The following is a 22563-nucleotide window of genomic DNA, read 5'->3' as shown; positions in this document are numbered from 1 at the left end:
GCCTCAATGGCGGTGAATAAAATACACTTCTGATAAAAAAAAAAAATACTCACAAAGGGATGACTAAGAATGACGGAGAAATCATGCTAATTGATAAGCTAACCTAAAACTCACACATAATCATTTAAGACTGGAATTAAATTCTTGGGTCATCGAGTACACTTTTCAGAGAAATCTGGCTGGAACAGCAAATTGGCAGGCAATTTAAAAAGTGTCTGGACTGTGGAGAGAAAATCATCCTCGCTAAAAATAAACGTAAACCAAACATGAATTAATAGAGTCCTGAGTTTTGATTTTGGCTTTTACATAATGTTCCATTTCAATTATCTTTCACTCTATAAACAGATACGTTAAAAATTTGGGGTAAAAAATGGGCCAAACGACAAAACGGGCCAAACGACAACTTGGGTCAATTTCACCCAACTTTCTTGGTTGTTTTTGGAGAAAGCAACCCCCAAAAAATGGTAGTTTTGTACAAAACAACCCCCAAAAATGCAAGAAAGTGGGTCAAATTGACCCAATTTGTGTATTCTTCCATTTTTTACCCAAAATTGTGTTATTTTTAACCGAACTGTTTTTAGAGTGTTGCTAAAAGACCGAACAACCTATTCAGAAATACTACGTTTTTATGTACATTTGTGCATGAAATTGCCCCACTCAAAAGAAAATGTTTCTCGACAAGGAAATACAGTTTGCTGCTATACACAATGTGAATTTAGTTTAGTTTAGTTGAAAACATTTGATTACATATTAAGAAAACCAATTGCTATTCGTTATATTGTCATATTTTTATCGTTTAAAAAACCCTTGCTTCAGGTCTCTGGGTTAAACCTGCAAAAAATTGCTCCTCAAAATAAGAAATTTGCTCCTTAAATGAAGTCATGGATAGCATTACTGCCCTGCAAAGAAAAAACATGATTTCGAGCCATGCCTAATGTTCTGCTTGACGAGAGACGCTCTCACTCAAATCCCAGCGACACAAACACTGATTTGATCTTTGGTATGAGCTTGGCTAGATCAAACGCTCCTCTGTGGAGAGATTCACCTCGAGGCCGCAAGGTTGAGTCAGGTCATGGTGACGCCCCAGGCCAAAAGATTTACATTTCATTGGAGGTGGAGTTCCTGCTTTGTAAGGCAGGTTGACGTAAACAAATGGAAGCAGGGAATGTAGATGGTGGGTTGAGGAGATTCTCTCAAAGAAATATTTGGCTCTCACCTCACGTCTCCCACACATACAATACAGTGAGAATTTAATACGTATTACCTGTCACCTTCACTGATGGAGAACTTGGAAATGACTGCACGGATTGTTATGGTTGGTTTTATGACGAACCCGCGGCTGCGGTGTAAACTAGCAGGTCACAACTGACTCGGACTTACCGGGCAGGCTTGAAATAAAGACAAGAACTCATAGGACTAAAGCACTAACGAATGCCCAGCTCAGTCAAAAAGTATTAGTTCAACCACGTTTTCATAGTTAATTATTTTGGTTGTATTTTGGCATCTATCATGTCGTGATAGCAAAAAAAAAAAAAAACCTGCAAGTAATTAATCCCAAACCAGTGGTTCTCAAACCTTTTATGGCAAGTACCATTAAAAAAAAAAACTTGGATGTACTGTAGCACTACTGAATATATGGTGCCAAGATTTGATTCCTAAAAAGTATCTCCACGTTTATTTAAAGCCACTGTAACATTATGCACAGTTTTGCGCTTCCAAAAAGTACTTAATCAATGAAAATGTATATATACGTAGATAAAAAGAGTGGTACAAATACCATACTTTGAGAATCACTGGTTTACAGTAAAGCTGGGCGATGATGGAAAAAATAATCACAATTATTTTTGATTGACATTGAAATCATGATTAATACAAACGATTATACTTTTAAAACTTTCTATTTATTCAACTCCCATTTTTCCATCTTTTGATTGAATCTTGTTTTTAATCATTTTGTCTTTGCCACTGTACAGCACAATGGATTTGCATGATGGTATAAAAATCAACTTCCGTTGCCTCACACAAATTAAATGTTGGGAATAAGTTGAACTTACCGGCTCCACAAACTCAAACTTCTTCTTTTCTTGCACTTCCTGTATTTTGAAGACGTATTCGAGGGACGCGTCGTAGAAGAGCTGCCTCTCCTTATCAATCTGTGTGTCGGCCTGCCAACGAGCAAAAAGAACCGGGTCAGCGTCCAGTCAACGAAAGGTGAGTCCGAGTTTTGTCTTCAGATGGCAGACAAAGCCCCATTAGTTATTAAAAAAAAAAAACACAGACACACACACACACAAAAAGCCTTTGTTGGGGTTTTACCTCTTGAAGATAAGCTTCTTTCTTTTTGGACGACAGGTTGAGGTGTTTTTCAAGCGTGGAGTAATATTTCTCTGTCTCCTTATCAAATTTCTTCTTCCCGTCCTCAAATAAAAAGGAATAGATACATAAAAGGAGAGCTTATAAACAGCAGGTTTTAGGTCCTAGGGAATGTGTGTGCAACTGCCACTAGGTGGAAGTCAAACCACATTCACACTCCACATGCTGTGTCAAGAGAATTCAAAAGAGTCATAATAGCAGCACAGGACTTTTTAATGACACCTGTTGGTGGAATTATCAAGAGCAGTGGCTATTTTTACACCCCAAAAATAGATTAAAGTGGTCATCAAAAAACAAGACAAAGGTGTTATTCCCAAAAATGTAACATTATTCCAAGTCACGGGTAACTTTATGCACGGTTTGAACAACAACACTGTAGATGTTTGACTTGACTTTTTTTTTTCAGACCGATACCAGTACGAGCACTCCACTCTTGAGTACTCACCAAAACAAAGTAACCGATACCACTAATAGTTTAGCTACATAACATTTCTACTATAACAATGACAGATCATTTTAAAGAAAGAGCTTTTGTTTAGTTCGGACAAAAGGCAGAACAGTCAATCTGCAATATGGAATTGCAATCCAAAATAAAGCACAAACAATTTACTCAGAATTTAGGATTCATTTGTAATAAATTATGAAAAGTGGGAAAAAAAACTGACTAGTCCCTGAATTTTGATCTTTGTTCAAAATAAATTGAAATGCAAAATAATACAGGTTCAATTGTTAACTGTTAAGCATGACACTACGAAATTGTAAAATATGGCTGGGCGTTACAGCTGAAAATTTGATCACAATGTAAGTATTACAGTATTATCAGCCTATATTGATTAATATAGTTTTTTTTACCTAATCAAAATAAGAATATTAAATGGGTTCACAAGATAAAATACAATACAACCATTGATATTACAAAATATAGGTACATAAAAGTACAAAAAAGTAGGCAGTGGGTGAGTATAACACTCTGTATTCTATTCTAATACAAATGAGTAGGGAAAAGTGCTATGTTGCCTGTACTACATTCAGCAACAACATTCAACATTCTACGTTTCCCAGTCGATAAAAGCAAGTAATATGTAAAATAGGTACAGAATATGGAGAAATACCATAATGGAGAAAGTCATCATCCAACCCAAATTGAGTTAGCAAATAAGGTTATAACATTGGCAGCAGGACACTAATAAGCAAAGGTGTACATTCCATCAGACTGACGGACTAGCCCATCAGTCCGTCACTGACGGACGCCCGTTTTGCTGATGACTGACGGATGACAGGATACCTTTTAAAATGGACGGACTGACAATTGGCGAAAGTGGGTTTCCATCCGTCAATGTAATTGTCACTAACCGTGCCGGACCCTTAGTCCATCACTGGCGGACACTCGTTTTTCTGGCATTTTTTTGTGGAACCGACTAATGGACCAACAGACTTCTGACGCACTAACTGATGGACTTAAATGACAGACTGACTGACAGATTGATGGACTGACTATTACAATTCAGTTCGTCACGAAAAATGACGGGTACCATGCCTACTGACGGATGACGAATGATGGAAAGACAAAATTTAGTAAAATGTCCTCCTCCTCTAATAAGCACTCTAAGCACGAATATAAACCTTATAAACGTACAAATAGAGAAACTGCATCTTAAAGGACATATGAGAGGATTGACATGGATAAAGTTCACTTAGAAAAACATTCTGTCAGCCATGCATGCCATTTACTTCCTGATAGAAGAATGGCCACAATAAAGCGCCTTGGCATCACTGACTCATGACCCCGTCCATCCGTTGGTCCGCCCTCCACAATCACAAACATTATTTAAAGATCATTAGCTGGCTAATTTCCTGTGCACATCCGCTGAAGATGATGATGCCTACTGGAGCAAACCAGGGGACATCAAGAAAATATTTAATATTAGGTAGTAACGCGATACTATTACGTTTTATCGCAAAACTAAAAATGACGGGTACCATGCCTACTGACGGATGACGAATGATGGAAAGACAAAATTTAGTAAAATGTCCTCCTCCTCTAATAAGCACTCTAAGCACGAATATAAACCTTATAAACGTACAAATAGAGAAACTGCATCTTAAAGGACATATGAGAGGATTGACATGGATAAAGTTCACTTAGAAAAACATTCTGTCAGCCATGCATGCCATTTACTTCCTGATAGAAGAATGGCCACAATAAAGCGCCTTGGCATCACTGACTCATGACCCCGTCCATCCGTTGGTCCGCCCTCCACAATCACAAACATTATTTAAAGATCATTAGCTGGCTAATTTCCTGTGCACATCCGCTGAAGATGATGATGCCTACTGGAGCAAACCAGGGGACATCAAGAAAATATTTAATATTAGGTAGTAACGCGATACTATTACGTTTTATCGCAAAACTATAGCGTTTTAACTTAAAATGTTTTCATTTTTTTAATCAAATAATTATTGCAAAATAGTGGAAGGTTATTTTAAGAGGAAACATAGACTTCCACTTCCGGGTTGTTTAAATGCATACGCTGGTAGAGATTTTTAAGGTCTAAAGATGTCCCACACAAGGACATAGTTGGCAAGCAAAGGGATAAGGTAGTAAATGTGAACAGTTAGTTAACAAAACTATCTCGGATTACATACACAAAACAGGCTGGTTGTGTTCCTGTCAATGAGGTGAAATGGCTGACTCCTGTGGCATTATCCGTGGTATTACATGCGTTGAACCACTAGAATATGCATGGGCAATGTGACTACTGGGAAGCACATGAAAAGTGTTGTGCAGGCAATTAATGAAGGCGGCTCTGTAGAAGAGAACATGCAGTGCCTGAATATTTATTTGCATTAGCTTTAGCACAGCTAAGTAAAAAGCTACGTACTCCTACAGCAGCCGACAGTCAAGCGACATGCTGACGTCACTCGCGCTAGCTCTGACGCTGCTCGCGCTACTGGGTCTTATCACTTGTTGTACTAGTAGAACTCACGCTGTGTCTCCTGTTGAAAAATCTCCTGTGCAGTTGGGTAACTAGTGGCGCATTTGAAGTGTTCTGAGGCAATTTTTGTCATTTGCCCATTTCGCCGAGTCCGTTGAGATTAACTTTGGCCGCCTCGTGATCACGTCACACGGACGTGGGCCGATTAGTGGGCCGGACTAAAATCCACCTCCGGACTTGCTTAGTCCGACCCTTTTTTTAAACTAGTGGCCCCCCGTCCTCCGTCCCCAAAATAGCAAACGGTTTGGCCATCTGCCTCTTGTTGTGAAGTTTTCTTGCAAAAAAATCGTCAGTTGAGGTACCACAGGATTGGGTTTTTGTTGACTTTTTAGTGAACTCTATTGTCCACTACATAACAATCCCTATACAGTTTGGGAGGAGGGAAAAGAGTGAATGATTTCGTAATTCTGAGGGGGCAGGAAGTGGGGACACCTTTTTTTTTTTTTTTTAAATATAAAGTAGATGGATTATGGTTGTTTTTTCCAAGATGGTCCCTAAAGTCAGACAAAATGTTCCCGGGAGAGGAACAGGAAATGGGTTTTTCATGCCAGACGGCCATCTCGCAAGCATGTAATACCACAAGACTCGACTTTCAACACTCTCCTCAAAAATGATCCCAATCAGAAGCTTCTCCTCAATGAAGGCATTTGTGTGTTCTGACCTCTTGGGCTGAGCCACTTTAACAGAGAAGAGAGGGGGAGGGAGGGAGGGGATTGCCCCTGAGGGGGCCTTGAAACCAGAGCCTTGTTTGTTTTCATTCCCATGGCCCTGATGTTCAGCAACTCGACTGGACCAACAAGAGCGTTCTGCCTGAGTGATTTAAAACTCACTATGAGACACAAAGACGAAACAATCCCACCGTGTGAGAGAGAGAGAGAGAGAGAGACAGAGCGAGCGAGAGAGAGGTAGAGAGAGAAAATCAATAAATAATTTTACGTGGCTTCTTATTTTCACCGTACCCGTCGAGTCTGACGCACAATTGATTTTTGTTGGCAGATGAAGGGGGTGCTGTTGTCGAGAGAGACAAGCAACACAAACAGGTGTCGAGCTAAATAAACATGATTAAGTATGATGCAACGCTGACAGCAAATATATTTCCCCTAAGAACCCACCGTGTTTTTTCTTCGAGTAAAAAAAACAAAAAACCCCCAAAAAAGAACAAAAAAAAAACCCTGCTAGCGTTGGTAAAGCGCCATTGACGTGACATCATTTTGGAAGCACGCATACGAGTGAAGGGCCTCGGGAAAGACAAAACACACACACACGCAATACATCCCCCCCCCCACACACACACACGCAATACATCCCCCCCCACACACACACACACATTCACTCACTATGCGAATCACAATAAATTAAGAGCTTGGGTTTTATCTGAGGCCCCCGCGGTCAAAGCGGAAGTCTGACCAGCACACGCGTGCCAATAACGGCTGTTCGCCGCATCCCGACAAGCAACTTCGCACTGTGGGGACTACGGCGTGAAGGCGTCCGTGTGAAAATGTGAGGAGGTCCCAGTCGCATTTTGTCACCCTGGTTGGTTTGTTTGCTAGGCAGTGGCGGGAAGTGACCAAGTCAAATACTACATTACATGGTGCATTCTGAAATACACTCCAAGCACGCTCTGCTTCACGCCGATCGTACGGAAACTCAGAGCTTTTGTCAAATGTGCTAATCGGTTATTCAGAGTACCACAAAAAAAGAGTGCTGGAGCGTTTACACGTAGTGCCCGAGCTCACAAGATGCTAGTTGTTTATAACATAGGGTGTGTTCGGAAATTAACGAGAGGGAAGCGCACACGCTCTGAGTCATGCGTCAGAGTGAATTTCCAAATGCAACCCTGGTCTTCACATCTGTGATTTCATGTTCTCTGATTTATTTGGGTGTGGCTAAATCACTTTGCCAACCAGCATTCCCCAATTGTGTTGACTTTATGTGTACAGTATTACCGCCACCATTTTCCCACCTTAGGTACCACTCTAAAAGTATATGCCCAGAAAAAATGGAAGAAGTCATGCACTATCACAAACCACCTTCTTTATAGCATGCTAAAAAAGGTAGTGGTAATACACCAAAAGTATATGGCAACCACCAAAAGACAGTAGAAGAAGTAAAGGAAGCAGAAGAACTAGAAGACGAAAAAGAACTGTAGTCATGGCAACTGTTGTGTCACGTAATTCTGCTGCTGCGGACGGTAGCATGTAGCGTCTGCCACAACAAGGATTTACTACTTTGTTTTTACAGCACTACAAGACACAATAACCGACCAGGATTCTACCTTTGACCACAATGCCACACTGGATTCTACTTAAAGTAAGCCATTTTAAACCAAAACGAAAAACTTTCCCAGAGTTAGAAGTGGACGTTTCGTCTAAACAAAACTCATTTGCAGCTGTCAAAACGGGGTGTATATTTCGGATCGTGCGCACAATTAGGGAACAGGGATTTTTGGGGTGAATCCGAACCCTCCCGTTCTTGGTCTTGGTTGTAGCAAAATACATTTTCCCCCAAAAATTCAACTTGTACTCCAGAGTGACTAATATGTTTTTTCTTCTTCTTTTTGACTAGCATGACTCCTGAGCGACGTATAGTACAAAAAATACAGTACTTAGTTATACACTTAATTGGCAAATTTCTACCACTATAATAAAAAAATAAATGATAATAAACTAAGTAAATCTCGTAAGTTGGGGCACTCGTAAGATTTTTACTTTAATTGACAAAGGAATTGAATCAGTCCTTCTACCAGAGTATATTTTTCACATATACTATATCTGTACTTTTGCCCCCTGTGTTGGTAAAACAAAGTGGTATCGCAGAGTGCAGCAGGTGCTCTCTGATTTGTCCCAGTAATGAGTACGGCACCTCCAACACCTTGCGAAGCCTGCTGGATGGGGGACAATACAGGTGGGGGAATCACACGAAGGAATTCTTCCAAGCTTCAGACTGATGTCATTTTGTGTGTCACTCTGGAAGGTAAAAGGAGGAGCAGAGGGTGGCGGTTCAAGACCACCTGCAGAACAAAAATAGGGTGATAGCTGGGTAGAGGGTGACACTGTATAATTAGCTATTTCTTTTTCTAGGTTTAACTGTGCATCTCTTATGATTGTTGAGTTTGAAATGAAAAATAAAATTAGGGTCGCGGGTGAGCCGGAGCCTATCCCAGCTGACACTGGACAAAAGGCTGGGCAGAACCTGAACTAGTCGCAAGGCAAACCACGGCACAAATTTAAATACATGTACAAAAATTAGAAACCACTCTCAGTACGATGCAGTACATTTTCCCACCACTCAAACTATAACCGCAATAAGAAATAGTCGCCAGCTAAGAGCAGGGATAGCTTTGGAAAAGCATTTCTGCTTTGAACGCTTGCAGCACGTTTACATTTATTTGATAAATTGGCCTTCTTTATCACAAACACGGTGCACCGAGGTGTTATTGAAGCATTGGATGTGTTACGGTAGCGTTTATACCCCCGCAGCGCAGCGGAGAAGGAATCTTTGACCCAAACTGATCCCGGGTGCCCAAGAGTAATCAGCTGGCTGGGAAAAGAAAAGAAACAAAGCACTTGCAAGCACTCAGCAACAAACATGCACACTCAATGCGCACACACTCGACTCTACTGTACCACCAGGGAGATTTCCCCATCTGATGGCTTTGTACTCCCTCATGAATAAATCGCACTCAGGAAGAGAATATTCGGATGCAGACCAATGTTAGAATTCCTGCTGTGTTCGTATATGCCAGTTACAGACTCAGTATAAAATACACGACCCAGCAGTATTTTCACAAGATCCAATATTCACAAAATTCTGCATTAGCAAATCAATAGAAGTGCTGGTGACCGCTATGTATACATATGGCTTCCCAAATGCATTCCAATACAGATGGGAATGTTTTAATAGAGAACCAGCATAGCCGTGGTTCTCAAGCTATGGTCTCAGAATACCGAGGCTCTGCAAGCTGTAAATATAAATAAATAATTATGATGTATCATTAAAAGTGCATATCTACATATGGGACCAAGAAAACAAACATGCTAAACCAATTACAACTCCCTTCCATAGTTTTAGGCCGGTTAAAAGCCTTTATAAGATTGTGACATATCACATAAATCTTGAAAGATATTAATTCATTTTTAAATTATCATACTATTTGTAGAGCACAACGGTGTGCTTTCCCACGATAAAAGGCATACTAGTTCAGGGCATTTGGGGTACACATGGTAGTTACGGGTAATTGGCTTTAGGATTATAAATGGGTCCTTGGGAAAATGTCTCTCTTCGGTTAGCTAAATTTGAGAGTCTACGCATGTGCGGTGCAGGTGTACCTAATGCTGTGGCCAGTGAGTGTATAATGTTACTAATGATGTGGGGGTAAAAAAAATGCTGGCAAGATGTATGCGACCTCGTTAACAATGCCATTCCTGACAGAAGCCCTAATGTACCACACGGCCATTGTCTCCTTGCCTCTCATTACCATGGTAACAGATGTAAGCAGAGGGAGGTCCAACGTTCACGCTCTGTAACATTCCAGAAGTAAAGCAAACATCAGTGGCTGACGAGGTGTCACCTGCACGTTTGTTTGAAATGGCTTCCCCAGAACGGTGACATGCAAAAGGGGGTGGGACGTCAGGCTCCGGCAGCTCATAACAGGAAGCTAATTTGTAGCAAAAGTGCAACATGGATCAGATCATCTAACAGCAAAAGATGTGTACCCACCCTTATGTAAAATGGCAGCTTAGCCTGCATTGTCTGTGAAAAATTGTGAGGTATTGATGCCCCGCCCCCTGTGTATTTTGCGGTAATAAATTATTTCTAACTTTGTAGATTATTTGGACAGTTTTTAAATCAGTTTATTAGTCTGCACATTACAATGGTGATGTTTAATAATAGGAAAGGACTACATGTTAATCATCATTATTACCATAAATAATCATCTTATCTTAAATATGTCCAAGGGAGTAGTGCTAGGCGTTTTTGTATTTTGTGGATGCTGGTGTAGGGCCTTGGTCGACAGGAGTACCAATCGTGCGGTGGGCAGTCGTGGGGAAAGGCACCTGCCCTACCTGGCCGCCCAGTGGGAGGGGCACCTCGTCATGCCTGTCCCCGAGGTTCCAAGGCCGGAGGACTTCAACGAGCAGCACGGCATTGAGATCGTCTAGCTTAGGGTCTGCAATGACTGATTAGTGTTTAGACGTTTTCCACGATGTACTGCACCACACTAGTTATCCCTGAACTTAATGGCAATTAAGGGGGAAGGTCCGAGGGGGTTGCGGACTCTGAAACATTGCCTTGTAGGGGATCACGCACACATATAGGTTAAGGTACACACACAGGGGGTGAACGAACTGAGTTCAAAACAGGGATGAACATTTTTTCAGAAAAAGCTCAAGTTTTAGCTGGGTGACCCATAAGGTCACTCGGATGGGGTTGTTAGACAAGGCCTCTTTGGCGTATATGTTTAGATAGGCGACTTGAGCCGGGCTGTTATCTTGCTGTGACCTTTCTCTTGCTTGGCTTCCCTTTTCTATGACACTCTGTCAGTTATGTCAGTTAACGCCATAGGGTCACACATCGTCACATGGGCTATCTCCACAGCTGCGTCTCGATCATTCTGGCACACTACATAGTGTCCAAATTTATGGCGACCCCACTTTTTGTGGAGTCGAAAGAGAGAGGTGTGCTTTTTACATTAATTTTTTACAAATTATGAAATTCCAAATTATGTCGGCCTCATTATCTGAGGCCGAAAGAGTGTGTGAAGGATCTAGATCATATGAATGGCTAGATATTAGCCAACAGGTTAACCAAAAACCAATATGGCAATTACACATTTACGGACAACGCATAATGAGTTAAAAGTGTTAGAGTCAGTGTGCCCTGATATGACCAAGCTGGAGAGGATCAACCCTACAGACAGGCCCAGCCAGGGAGGAGACCAGCCCACATTATGTTTAGATTTTGAAAACAGTATAAATGTGAGGGCTGTTTTCTGCCCTCGCCTGTCTCGGGTGAGAGCATTCGCGAGGATGGAAAATCTGCCCAGATCTGAGCATTGTATGAGTCCTGAACTTCAGAGATGGGAAAGAAAAAAGAAGAGAAAATTAAATCGACTTGTGTGAGTCTTTGTTTACATTGGATACCTTCTTGAAAGATAAAACGAACACGCATTGAGTAAGTAGTTGTTTTGTAAATTGCTAATTGGGCTTATGGCCTCGAGATCTGCAAAACATTCCAACACCCTTAAAAATAATTTGATAAGAAAAAAAAAACTGGGAGACCTGCACATGCAGCAAAGACTCTCAGTTTAGTTTGTGTTATTGGGCATTCCGTTTGTAGTTCTGCTATTTCGCAGATTTTTTGTAAATAGCTTTATAACTCCAATTTCTTATGCCAGTCGTTTATTTTGGGTGTAATTCCACTGTGGACCATAGGATGGTGCCACACAAGTGTTTTTACACTGTACATATTTGAAAGAAGAGTGAAAACAGTTACTAGGTCTATTTCAAGATCAGCCAAGTTATGATTTCATCATCATTTCATCATCAATCCTGCTTTTTACGCCTACAAAGAGGGATGGCTGAAGGTCATTTTATAATGGACACATTTCAGGATTATTATTGATGTGCAGTACATGGTGAGATTATGAGTTAAATGTGCTAGTTTGAAAAAAAAAGAAAAGTGATTTGTTTCCTGTAAACAAAGAGTAACCGCTGCGATAGATGCTACTTTTCAATTTGGACAGTGCTTTGGCGTATGGCGTTTCAGAATAGGTACATTTGTAATTCACAAACTGGGAATATGCTGGAGGTTACTATATTCGTTTAAAAGTCCATGGTAGTGGTTTAGGCATGTACTGTATGTACAGTGTAATTATCACATTTCAATCTTAACATGAAAAAAGGTAAATGTCACATCATTCTCCAGATGCCCAAACCAGCCAAGAACAATCTGTGGTGTGTGCACTGACATGTTTTGATTAGCGGCGGTCACATCTCATGCGTGTGCACATGTATGTGTGCGTGTGCGCGCGCATTCATTCTTCACACTCAGCCAGTGATGCACTTCAGTGTTGACCGTGCTGATGAAATCCCAAAACCAGACCATAATAATGTGATTATTTTTTCTTTTTCTTATGCAGGAGCTACAAGTGCCAACCATGAATTTGAAAACCCACTGGTGATTTGGGGCTGAAAGGCAACAAAAAGGAGCACAGTATATTAAAAAAAAAAAAAAAAAAAAAAAAAAAAAAAGAACAATATACTCTAAATAGCTTCAGGCAGTTTAACATCTTAGGTTGTGCTAAAAACAACAAGTCAATGTGAATCAAAGTACAAATACAATCACTGCAGTCTCTACGATGGTTCTTAAAATAAATTTTTGCATGGGAAGTGGTCAAACGAGGGGGAAACATTAAATATTTCACATTGTAGATCTCATTTTGATTAATTAGCCGTGGGTATTTGAGCTAACTCTCTGAAGTGAACATAGAGAAAAAGAATGATCAGAAAATCTCTTTTTTAAATAGTTACATTTTATAAACTTGTCAATGTTTTTGCTCGGGCCTGACCGATAAATTTCAAGATGGGGGAAGAAAAAAAAAAAAACATCCAATTTTTAAATTGATTTTTAAACATTAACACATTACAACATCAGACAAAGATAATAACGTCCAAACACCACCCCCCCAAAAAAACAATCAGAGAAAAAAAAAATCTGCTGATTTTTGCTGATTTTTCTCTCTGTCGTAAAGTTAAACAAATAAAGGTCAAAATATCAAAATATTGTAAATCAATCAAATATTTAGCCCGTAATTCATATCTTTGTTGTTTCGAGCATTAAGGGACCAAAAAACAAGTTAGTAATTCTTTATATATATATAAAGATATTTTTTTAATTCATCGGCCGATTAATCAATTATCAGAATCTTACTCTAATTGGTCTCCAAATCTTTTACACTCTGTTTTATTATCTTTTATTGTGTTCTTATACATTTTTTTGAAACATGGAACAAAAAAATTGTTGTGTTATTCATGGGACTAGAACAGTTGAATGGAATTTCAAATTCATTTCAATGTGGAAAATGTATTTGTTATACAAGTAAGTAGTTACAAGCTTGGTCACAAAAGTGTACCTTTTAATTTGAGGTATTAAGTACATGCTATTTGTATATTGGTAATTGAAATGGTCACTTTTCCATAATATGTTGCTTTTAATAAGAATCTCCTCTGTGTAGTTGTCATTGTTATGCGGACACTGTGTGTTAAGAAGCTGCCATGGGTTGTACGTGGATTTCCCTGCAGTGGTGCAGTCTACGCGCTGGTGCGCCGTGAGCGTCACGCATCAGCACCCGCCGATGCGAAGCATCCACACGTGACCTCACGGGATTACTTGCAGTGCAGCCAAATAAGGCGCTAACTGGAAGAAGGCCGTGTGGGGGTTGGATGGAGGGGATAGCGGTGGGGGGTGATGAAAGGCCAACCATGGCTCCGCATTCTCGGAACAGTGGAAAAGTCGCCACTCGTGATTTATCTCTCTTCAGTCCGGGCTAATGTTTGGCGATACGGGAGGAGAGAGCCATTAGGAGGAAGTGGACGGAGTTAAGTGTGACGTCGGTAGTGGGCTTTTAAGGAACCACTCTATAAACATGTGCAATAATAACACTGAAAAGTGGAGGGGGGAAATCGAAAGGAGATTACTCAAGAGATTGAAATGAATAGAAATGTCATTAATCCGTTGCAGCCTCTTACTCCAAATTTTCTGTTTTTTTAAATAATGAAAAATAACATTTGTTGATATTGTACTTGATAAAAACAATAAAAATAAAATTAGCAATCAACTAGAATGTAAAGAATCAAACAGTTAGTGCATCATGAGTTAATGCTGCAATCGAGCTCATTGTGTTGCTCCTTCTGGTGTGCCCGCCTTGGCCGCTGGGGGCAATATAATAAAACAGTCATGCATACACGAACGAAGAAGAGTGCTTCTTCTCCTACTGCTAAGTGACTCAGTAACATGCTGTAATATTAGTTATTTTTTGTAGAGGATAAAAACATGCCTGCAAGTATTGTTATATTACAGTATTTTGCGGATTATAAACCACTACTTTTTTCCAAGGTTTTGAACCATGCGGCTTCTATAAAGGTTGCGGCTATTCTGTGGATTTTTCTTCCACCGCTAGAGGCGTTCTAACCGGAATTAGAATCAAAAGTAAGAAAAAAAATCAATGTAAAGAAGAAAGGTAGCGTCTACCTTATCTTTAGGAGCTAGAACACGGACGACAAATTACAAACAGTTAATTACTGTATTTTCAAATCCTCACCCAGTCATCATGGAACCTGTTATGTATCAATGACATTAACAGGATGTGACTTCAGGTGGAGGAGTTCAACAGGCGAGGGCGCTATGCACTGGGTTAAGCACTAGGTGACGCATTGGGTGGTATGCGGAAGTAGAGCGTTAACTGACAAACTTCAGTGTATTCAGTGATTAAATGTGGGACAAAATCCAACAGAGCCCACACGAAGAAGTTTGTACGGTGCAAATTTTAAATGGAAGGCCATCGATCATGCTATCCAGGAAGGAAACCGGGCTGTTGCAGGAAAGCTTAGCGTCAATGAATCAGCTTCTTCACCATAAGACGTTGTAGGTGTTAACGGTAAGTGAAATGAAGATAAGTACTGCGCATTTTCTCTTGGTTCTCTTCCGTTTTAATCAGCAAAGTTGCGGCCTTGTTAAAAGGCACTGTCAAGAAAGAATCTGTTCAGGTACATACATGTACATTTACATTTTACAGTTCAAAATCGTTCTTTAAACACAGTAAATATAATATTTTTTTAAATATTGGTGCGGCATATAAACCGGTGCCGACAGCTGGCCGGAAGCCACAGGGGGTAAGCGTCTGTCACTATTGGTGAACGGCGTTTTGGTGTATCAGGGCCTTTAGACTGTGTTACGGTTTCAAACTTTGTATGCTTTCAAATAAGGGTTTCAAGTAAAGGTTAGGGTTTCAAGCATCTTTTAGGCTTTCAAAAAATGTTACAAACAAGGATTGGGGTTTGAAGTCAGGGTTAGGATTTCAAACAGGGTTTGCATTTCAATTTGGGCTTTCGAACCATGGTTTCAAGCCGTAGTCATGGCTTCATATTAAGGCTTCAAGACAGCCTTCGGGTTTTAAAGTTCCCTGGTGGAGCTAATGAAGTAAATAATGCAGACTACAGCTCACATCTACGGCAAGTCATGAAGAAGCTATCGAAGTGGTGGACTCACAAGGGTTAAGAAGACCACATAACAACGCCGATAGGCTATAGTGAGCTCAGAGACTCGGCGGGGCGCTGTGGGAACGAGCACAAACAAGCCAACGTACTTTCATTTGACGGCTCCGCACCGGCCGGGGAATGAAGGCCACGCTTGTACGGAGCAACAAAGCGAATCTGCTCTTTACAAGTCATCCACGGGGGCCCGCAGACGCCCTGAAGCCAGCACTTTCGCTCGTATCAATCCTGTGTGTCCACCCGGGTGTGGAGCATGTAACTGCATTAAAGTAATCTGATTAGAAAAAATGGCTAATACTATAAATTAGATACTGTTGGGCTGGCACAATAAGATTAGCAAAAGCTTATGAAAAAAATGCTGGTCTGCAGGATTGTGGAAAAGCATCTTTGAAAGACTGACAGTGGCCATATAAGTATTTATAAATAGACGTGAAAGTAAAAGGACAGTAATCCCCCAAGTTTACGGATCGACCCCCTAAAAATGCCTTTAATTTCCTATATTAATAGCTTGAACTGTAGAAACACGACAAATGACGATTCCCAAACACTTGATCTAAATGGAAGAAATAACATATCATAAGGCTAAGCTCGTCTCTCAGATGGGATGTATCGCTTCCACATATTGTACTTCCTTGATGCCAGTTAATATGCTACTTTCCTATTTAGCGTTAGGGTTTTCCCAGTTTAGACAGGGTCATGTAACTTAATGTATATCAAATTCATCTTACCCTTTAAAATAAATGGCTTACAGATGATTTGATTTCAAAGAATGTATCAGTAAAAACATAGACATGCGGCTAAGACTCTCCGTTAGTAACCCTGGTTAAACTAAGCTTCTCCCCAACAAATATCTCTCTGCCCAAATATATTACTTCGACATGCTTAATTGACAGCTAAGTACTACCTTTTAATTTAGACTGTGCTTCGGTGGAATTTTAGGGCGTTAAAGGTGGAATTTCAGTCTTCGCAGCAGATCTTGGTTCACTTTGCTTTATTTCAGGGTGCCACGTTTCATCACCTTGCAAAACGACACTTGCGCAATTCATAAGCAAAGATTCAATTTTCCGTCTGATTTGCGTACCGCAGTGTCACGCTGTCAAACAGCTAATTGTACACGGCCGAACGGTTGCTTACCTTGGCGGCGCCAATCTGCTCCTTGCGAAACTTTTCCAAGGGAGTGATCAAGACGTCATCTGCGTTCTGAATCTGGGGGGGCGACAAAACAAAAGCAGACAACTGTCAGCCTCTGTTCTTCAAATTGAGTATTCACGGGGAAAAAAATTGTAATTAAAAAGCTCGATGTACTTGTCATTCTGCCGCATTGTTGCGCGAAGGCTCCGCGGCGTATCTGACACATGAGCTTATGCAGTGGAAATGATCCAGTCAAAAGCAGATGCATTGAATTATCATTTATTATAGATTAGCATGGCATGAGTAAGGACAAAAGTTAGGGCTCTAAACAGAGGTTGTGGATTCAAGTTAGTTAGTTTAAAGGTAATGTTTGGGTTTCAAAGTATAATTTCGAGGTTTCAAAAAAAAGGGTTAAGATTTCAAACCTTGTTGGATTTTCAATTAAGGGTTTCAAGCCAGAGTGAGGATTTGAAATTAGGGTTTCAAGCCAAGGTTAGGGTTTCAAAGTACAATTTTAAGACAGGGTTTGGGTTTCAATTTTGGGTGTCAAATTATGGTTTCAATCAAGATTTGAGTTTTATACATATGGTTTCAAGCTTGGGTTGTGGTTTCAAATAAGGGTTAGGCTTTAAAATTAGGGTTTCAAACCAGGGTTATGATTTTCAAATTCAGGTTTCAAACCAGAGTGAGGGTTTTAAAGAATGGTTCAATGTGGGGTATGTTTTCAAAATATGGTTTCAAACTTGGGTTATGTTTCAAACAATGGGTAGGCTTTAAAATGAGAGTTTAAAGCCCAGGGTTTGGGTTTTCAAATTACGGCTTCAAGACAGTCTTACGGTTTCCAAGTATGGTTTATTGCCAGAGTTTGGGTTTCAAATCATGGTTTCAATCGCGGGTTAAATTTTTAAAAAGAATGTTTAAAGCCAAGGTTATGGATTTAAAATTTGAGTTTTAAGACAGTCTTAGGGTTTCAAATCTGAGTTGGAGTTTCAAATTAAGGTTTCAAACAAGGGTTATGGTATTTAGTTAGGTTTTTCTTTTTTTCAACTCGTGTCTTGCTTTAAAACTTGCAGGACACGTACTTATATGCCTTGCACATACATGACCTTCTCCCACCTCTGGCTTGAAGAAATATGGCCCAGCACTAACACAACCCTGAAGTGCATTTTACATTTTGGAGTCGTTTTTGTCTACCCGCACCTCTCCCTGGCGACCTCTGCCTGTGCAATCGGGGCTCACCATCCGGAGTGTCTCCGACTCGTTCGGCCCAGAAACAGATAAGCCGGAGATGTATCGCCCCAATTACGGGTTGCGTTCAATCGTCGGGTGACCGCGCCTGTTGAAGATGTCGTTCGAGCCTGGAAAACTTCCCGCAGGATAGGCTTTCACCCGTGGTGAGTCCATGACATTAGAGCTAAGGGGGCTGAGGTAAAGTGGGGGGATGTCGCCAACGATACGGCTGTTGGTTTGATGGAAGGTTTTATTCTGCGGGGTGAGAGAAGTAATATAATTCATCAAGGCAACAGCTGGGGGAGGTGTAGATGGCAGTTTGTATGGGTCATTGGTAACAAAAATTGAATAATTTAATCATCATAATGCGAAATCAATAAATAAGTGTTAAAAATGAAGGTTTCAAGCCAGGGTTAGGGTTTCAAGGTATGGTTTGGAGCCAGGGTTAAGGGCTTCAAAGCACAGTTTCAATCTTGGATTAAAGTCTCGAATAAGAGTTACGATTTAAAATTAAAGTTCGGGTTTCAAACAAAGGTTTAAAAATGTGTTTCAAGCCAGGGTGAGGATTTTAAAATTAAGGTTTAAAGACAGGGTTAGTGTTTCAAAGTATGGCTTCAAACCAGGGTTTCAAATTATGATTTTTCAAAGTATGGTGTCAAGCTTGCGTTGGCGGTTCAAAGAAGGGTTGGGGTTTCAAACCGGAGTTGGGGTTCCAAAAAAAGAGTAAGACTTTAAAATGTTTGAGGTCAGGGCTAGGATTTTTGAAGTAGGGTTTTAAAACAGGGTTTGGGTCTCAATTGGGGATTATCGACTATGGTTTCAAGGCAGGATTAGGTTTTCAAATTAGGTTAAAAGCTTCAAATTATGGTTGTGGGCCTGGGTTAGGGCTTCAAACCTTAACCTTAATCCTTCGAACCTGTTTTAAATTAGTTTTAAATTGTAAACCTGGGTTAAGGTTTCAAAAAGAAAATTGAGGTTTCAAGTCAGGTTTCGGATTTCATATGAGGATTTCAAAGTAGGGTTTGAAGGCGGGATTGCGGTTTCAAATTAGTGTAATTTTTCAATGTAAAATAGTGAAAGAATGTAAATGACACCATTTTAAAAAGTACTTTTCTTTTCTCAGTAGCAAACAGCCTGGTGACTAGCTACCTCTGAGCTCCAGAACTCGATTCAGAGTTTTTGTTTTGCATTGTTAATCACAGCACAATTTTAGCATCCCAAACATATGTCGGGGTCTACACGGACACTCCGAGAGGAGCTTTGGTCCTTGTTGATTGCCCCATTCTTTATTTTAATCACCACAAATGCAGTTTCAAATGGTGGGGGTGACACAAGCGAAAGGGCTACAAATGTCCTTGCCAGACCTTTTCCAGCATGTATAAATCATCCTATCATCTGCATACATCTGCTGGCTAACCCCAGGATGTCTGTCAGATAGGTCATTCATATACATGCAAAATAGCTGCGGGCCTGAGACGGACCCCTGGGGTATCCCTCCAAGACTGTCCTACGAAAATTATGCTCATCCGCTGGGGAGCAAGTCAAAGCAATGCATAAAAACGCAATTTGTATTCCAACACTGTGGTGAACATTACGGGAGAAAATTTTGAGGAAGCCTGATCCCACTGGATCTTAAAAATATATGTATGCTGATGACACTCATTAATAAAGTACAGTAAGTATTCTCTAGTAAGGAATCATATTTGCATTGTCCAATCTTTATAACGGAATTTCCTTATGTGGGAAACGACTACGGCACGTCCTGTATGAACGTTCAAGTATGTTAACAAAATACATGTGTAACAAGTTAACAACACAAGCAATATAATGCAAAAAAATATTTTCCCAAAACATTTTATTAAACAAAATCTGCACTATAAAGTAAAGGTATATGAACAAAAATACAGTACAGTTTAACAAACATGGTCCAAATACTGTTGAAAAAAATACTGTAAAACCAATGCAGTACAGTACTGTACTTAACTACAGTAAACTGCATTGTATTTTAAGGTTGAATTTTCTCAGACTTAGGAAAAAATGAGTCTATTTTGAGTTGTTGTGTTGGCTTCATTCTTTGCTGTATGGTTGCTGTGTCTGGTGATGCAAAAGGACACGTTCATTTACGCCACTGTACTTTGTCCGTCGAGCCGCAATCAATTTCCTCTGAGCAGGCAAACTGCCGGAATCGTACTGAGCCAGAATCGATTCCTTGTTTTTCAAAGTCTCGGAGATTTGAGTTTTTCCGACTCCAAGTGCCTCCTGGATGTTTTTTACTTTGTGTCCAGCTTCGCTTGATTGGATGCATTTGACTCTCTCTTCCACGGTCATTAGCGTTCTTCTTCGTTTGGATGCAATGATCTACAGACGAAAATGTGAATGAATACATTTTAAATCTTTCTCAATTTCAGTAAAACGCATGCCAAAGAAGTAACTTACTTGTTGCCGTTTTGGATCCGTTGATGGTGGCACGGTCAAAGTTTTTCCGTAGTATCGAGGGGGGACTGCTTGAGTTTGGGCTACTGCGGGCTTCGCTAAAGGTTCCGGGTGCCGGATACAGCAACGGAACTTCCGTTGAAAGGAATCGATTGTTAATGTAATATAGTGGAAGAAAATTTAATGCATACGTTTTTTTTCCCGGGTGAGGGAATTTCCGTTTGACAGAGGTCCATAGGTGGGAATACTTACTGTACTTGCTTTTAGAACTAACCAACCCATGCGGTTGCTATAATCTGGAGGCGTGCCTGGTTGATGTTCTGTACCATTTTGCTTCTTAACCATGAGAAAACTAAGATGCTTGTTATTGGTCCTGCCAGACAGAGGCATTAAGGAAGTTTAGATAAAAAGTACCATTACCTAAAGAGAGTCAAATAAAAAAACCTTGGGGTTACGTTTGACTAATTTCTCTGCCTTCAACTGCACAATATTACAAAGTAGTAGAACTATGTTATTTTCATTTTTGCAGTATCGCTAAAATAGAGCTTGCCTTCACTGTCTAACATATTGCGTTCTGGTCTTTCCAAGCCCAGCAATAGGCGCGGCATCGCTGACGTCACTAGGAGTGCACTTGAGGCGACGTGACTACTGTTGTTATACGCAAGACGAACTCGCTGTGTTTCTCGCTTGATTTAAATGGACGAAATATTTAAACATAGTGAACTGTTGCTTTGTTAGGGGGTGGAGCAATGCATCTCAGGCGGCGGCCATTTTGTAACTTCTGTCGACTCAAAATTGATATCACAACTAGTCAGGGCTCAGGTAACGACCAATCACGGCTCAACTTCAGAAAACAGGTCAGCCGTAATTGGTTGTTACCTGAGCAGTTGTGATGTCATTTTCAGTCGACGGAAGTGACAAAATGGCTGCCCCCAGTGATGGCTAAAAACTGGTGGATTAACTCTTATTCCACAAACGCAATATTTATGAGAATGGCTTGTTTCAACTAATGGGCTTGCATGGAACATATTCTTGAAAAAAATATGTTTGGGTTGACTTCCGCTTTAAGGCATGTACAAAAGAATAATAAAGACAATTAAGATAATAGTACATTCAACTTGTATTAAACGTTGCAGCTTGTACCAGCATTCCTGACATGTTTATAAATGGAGTACCGGTAATTTATAATTTGCTCTCGTTATGCATACTAACAACTCAAAAAATATAAAAATATATACTGTATACACAACACACACTACCTCATTAAAAGCACCCCTGTCTAAAAGCACAGTATACTGTACTTATGAATATGTAATATTTCTACTACAAAACACATGTGAGAACAATGACACTCAATTAATAAAATATTAAATGATAGTAAACCTCACTCCTCACTCATGTCACTCCATTTCAGTTTAAACTAGCTCGCAGTAAAACAAAACAGCACTCTGTGAATATGTCTACAAGAAATGGTTTGCGTGAGTTTTTCCTTCTGCATTACACACTACAATGTCCTTGTTTTTTTGGGTTGTGTGAGACTACTTAAATAAATAAATAAAATGTAGCGACCAATTTAGCGACAGATTGTCAATGCCCCAGACATATAAATTACATGTTAGCATTGGCAGCTAGCTTTGTTGAGTGAGCAAAACAACCGCCACTGTTTTACGGTGTGCCGGCTGCCGCTGGGATTCTTGTCCTGAATAGTCGAGTTTGGGTTTCCGAATAGTCGGGTTTCAAGAATCACCTTGTACAGTTTTTCTTTTTTTTTTTTATTCACAGTATTAATAGTTTAGCACAAAGTTTAACAGTATCCATACTATACATACATACAAAGTTTTGGTCGATGTGCTAAAATGTGGCTTCAGATTACTAATCTATAATTGCAATCGATAGCCATAAATTTATGAATGTAAAGTTATTATTTGAGATATTTATTTGAGAGCAATTTTATGGAATAATTTATAATTAATGAATAGGATATACACATTTTTGACATTTCCTGCTGTGAAGACGCTTCATCTGAGCTGTAGGAAACATGTCTGACTCAGAGTCGCTCGTTTCTCACTGGCCATCTTTGTTTTCTTCTTTACGCATGTGCGGGTGGAAGATTTGTGGCTTGACCA

General features: G+C 40.1%; 1 protein-coding gene across 4 annotated transcripts in view; it reads right to left on the bottom strand.

Annotated features, from left to right (window-relative positions):
* Nucleotides 1–22563, bottom strand: part of arhgap42b (Rho GTPase activating protein 42b) — a 97323-nt gene that overhangs the window by 26379 nt on the left and 48381 nt on the right. For all 4 annotated transcript variants that reach the window (XM_086034968.1, XM_086034969.1, XM_086034970.1 and 1 more), the window contains exons 4-6: nt 16778–16849; nt 2317–2418; nt 2055–2165 (exon numbers count right to left, since the gene is read on the bottom strand). In XM_086034968.1, the coding sequence (XP_085891094.1) occupies nt 2055–2165; nt 2317–2418; nt 16778–16849 (285 nt within the window). The remainder of the gene's footprint in view (nt 1–2054; nt 2166–2316; nt 2419–16777; nt 16850–22563) is intronic.

This window comes from Filicampus tigris, chromosome 7 (assembly GCF_054856515.1).
Source record: "Filicampus tigris isolate MCC_2025a chromosome 7, RoL_Ftig_1.0, whole genome shotgun sequence".
Classification (NCBI taxonomy): Eukaryota; Metazoa; Chordata; class Actinopteri; order Syngnathiformes; family Syngnathidae; genus Filicampus; species Filicampus tigris.
This window is presented reverse-complemented; position numbering and strand designations above follow the sequence as displayed.